The 3,348-nt window shown below is 53.7% G+C and overlaps 1 protein-coding gene across 1 annotated transcript in view; it reads right to left on the bottom strand.

The window, feature by feature from the left end:
* Positions 1–3,348, bottom strand: part of nrp2b (neuropilin 2b) — an 87,393-nt gene that overhangs the window by 62,660 nt on the left and 21,385 nt on the right. The window contains 4 exon segments of the mRNA XM_084442971.1: positions 2,703–2,753; positions 2,756–2,828; positions 2,830–2,851; positions 2,853–2,882. Coding sequence (XP_084299097.1) covers positions 2,703–2,753; positions 2,756–2,828; positions 2,830–2,851; positions 2,853–2,882 — 176 coding nt within the window.

Consider the following 3,348-nt stretch of genomic DNA (forward strand, 5'->3'; position numbering starts at 1 on the left):
ACACACACACACACACACACACACACTGGGGCTTAGCTCCTCTAGCTCTGTTATTTTTCTCTTTTGCTCTCTCACTCTTTTCTCCCTTGTCTCTCCTTTTTAACATTCTCTCTTCTCTCTCCTCCTCCTCTTTCCTCTGGCTTCAGTCTCTGGATGTTGTAAACAGACGTTTTTACATCTATTTGGCAGCCCTCTGTCACACACACACACACACACACACACACACACGCAAAACCACACACACAGGCGCACACACACACACACACACACACACACACACACACACAGGGGCTTGGGTTTGAACACACATATTCATCACGTTCCAAGTCTTACTTGATCGAGGATAGACTGCCACACACACACATGAATACTGGACATCCACCCACACACACATCCACCTACACACACATCCACCCTCACACACATCCACCCACACACACATCCACCCTCACACACATCCACCCACACACACATCCACTTACACACATCCACCCACACACACATCCACTTACACACATCCACCCACACACACATCCACCCACACACACATCCACCCTCACACACATCAACCCACACACACATCCACCCTCACACACATCCACCCACACACACATCCACTTACACACATCCACCCACACACACATCCACTTACACACATCCACCCACACACACATCCACCCACACACACATCCACCCTCACACACATCCACACTCACACATCCACCCTCAAACATCCACCCTCACACACACACACACACACACACACACACATCCACCCACCCACACACATTCACCCTCACACACACATCCACCCTCACACATCCACCTTCACACACATGGATACTGTACATCCATCCACACACATCCACTCACACACATCCACCCTCACACACACATCCACCCACACACATCTACTCACACACACACATCCACCCACACACATCCACTCACACACATATGCATGCTGTACATCCGCCCACACACACATATTTGGTTGCACTTTCCAGCATAATGAGATCTTATTAGCTAACGCCATGGCAACCATTTTTTACCTTCCAACCAGTTTCATCATTATGTGCAAAACACACCAGACTGTCTGTTCTCTCCGAGCCATGGGACTGGGCTGGACTAAACCAGGCTGGTCTAGGCTGGGCTAGGATAGGCTGGGCTAGGCTGGACTAGGATAGGATAGACTAGGCTGGGCTAGGATAGGCTAGGCTGGGCTAGGATAGGATAGGATAGGATAGGATAGGATAGGATAGGATAGGATAGGATAGGCTAGGATAGGATAGGCTAGGCTAGGCTAGACTAGACTGGGCTAGGCTGGGCTAGGATAGGATAGGATAGGATAGGATAGGATAGGATAGGATAGGATAGGATAGGCTAGGCTAGGCTAGGCTAGGCTAGGCTAGGCTAGGCTGGGCTGGGCATAGAGAGGTGTGTGTTGGACCTGGTCCAGCACTGGAGTACTGTATCTGCTGACCAAACCCACAGAAAGGCTGTGGGCTGATGTACTCAGTGTGTGTGTGTGTGTGTGTGTGTGTGTGTGTGAGAGAGAGAGAGAGAGAGAGAGAGAGAGAGAGCTGCATATACAGGCTGTGCTGAATCATATGGCCTAGCTGTTGCAGAGCGAGTGTGGTACATGTTCTAGCTAGCGCAGAGCGAGTGTGGTACATGTTCTAGCTAGCGCAGAGCGAGTGTGGTACATGTTTAGCTAGTGCAGAGCGATTGTGGTACATGTTTAGCTAACGCAGAGCGAGTGTGAGAGCTCGCCAGCAGGAGTGGATGTCTCTAACAGCTGGGCAGAGCAGCGTTCCGGGGAGGAGGGATAGTATCCAACAGCTTCCTCTCTGGGGGGAGCTACAGCCCTGGGCTGGTCTCTCCATTCCTATGGTCTCACTTTCTCTCTCTCTCTCTCTCTCTCTCTCTCTCTCATCTGCTCCTGCTCTCACACTGAGTGCTGGGGTGTTAAAACTAACACCTCTATTGTTTTTAAGTCCGACGGGTGGGTCTTGTCAAACCACACACACACACACACACACACACACACACACACACACACACACACACACACATACACACACACACACGTCTTTCCCAGTCCCAACAGGCCGGTGCCAGCTCCCAGCACGGACCACCACACGTGTTGTGTTAGTAACCTCAGCTCCTGTAGCCCCCCAAACACACACACACACACACACACACACACACACACACACACACACACACACACACACACAACCCTATCCCCTGTGCCCCCCGCCTTCTCCAGAGACCAGAGATCAGGACTCAATTAAGCTGGCATCCCAAGAATGCTTTCAGGAGGAAGACAAGATGTCCGCCGGCTAGTTGATGATTCCCCCCCCCACCCGGCCCTTGATGTGGATTGGTCTCTAGTGTGTGTGTGTGTGGGGGGGGGTCTCAGTGCTTGTCCCTCAGCCCCGTGAAGGAGAGATGTCACGGCTGGTCACCCTGGACCCTCCCTAGGGGGGCCAAACACACGCACGCACACACACACACACACGCACACACACAGTCCCTCCAAGCACATAGGAACTACGTTGTGTTTTCCTACCTGTAGTAGCCATACACGTCAATGACTCACCGGTCTCAAATAACAAACCTGGGTTAACGCCCCCCCACTCCGCCCCAACGCCCACGCCTGGGTTCACCCAGGTCACGGTGGCGGCCGGGTGACTCACCTGTCTTGTAGATTTCGTAGCGCAGCGAGAACCCGGCCAGCTGGTGGGCTTAGTCGGAGAGAACTTGATGTAGAGGAGGGGCCCGGAGGAGATGATGGGGGGCGGAGCTATGTTGTTGCAGTGTTTTCAGCAGCAGGTCTGCGTTCTCGAGTTCCATCGCGAATCTCGATGAAGTCATACCTGGGTGGAACACAGGAGCAGATGTTCGGGTTTGGGTTGAGCCGGTCGGGGTGGGTTCGAGTCTCCGGTCGCCGGCGGCGCCCGCGTTTGCGTCATGGTGTTTTATGTCTACGGCGGTAACCGATGAGGTTTTTAGCGGGCGTTTCTAATTCTGCCTCCTGCTGCTCCTTGACCCGCCCAGATCAGGGCTTGGTCCTCTTCTCCTCCTCACCTGTCCCCCGTGTCTCCCCTGCTCCTCTCTTGTCCTCCCTATCCTCCCTGCTCCTTCTCTCCTCTGCTCCTCTCCTGTCCTCTTCCTCTCTGTCCCCTTCTCCTCCCTGTCCTTTCCTGTCCTCCTCCTCTCCTCCTTGTCCCTCCTCCTCTCCTCTCTCTCCTCCTCTCTCCCTGTTCACCTCCTCCCTGTTCACCTCCTCTCCTCCCTGTCCTCCTCTCTTCCTCTCCTCCTCCCCTCTCCTCTCTCTCCTCT

This window comes from Borostomias antarcticus (assembly GCF_949987555.1).
Source record: "Borostomias antarcticus genome assembly, chromosome: 9".
Lineage (NCBI taxonomy): Eukaryota > Metazoa > Chordata > Actinopteri > Stomiiformes > Stomiidae > Borostomias > Borostomias antarcticus.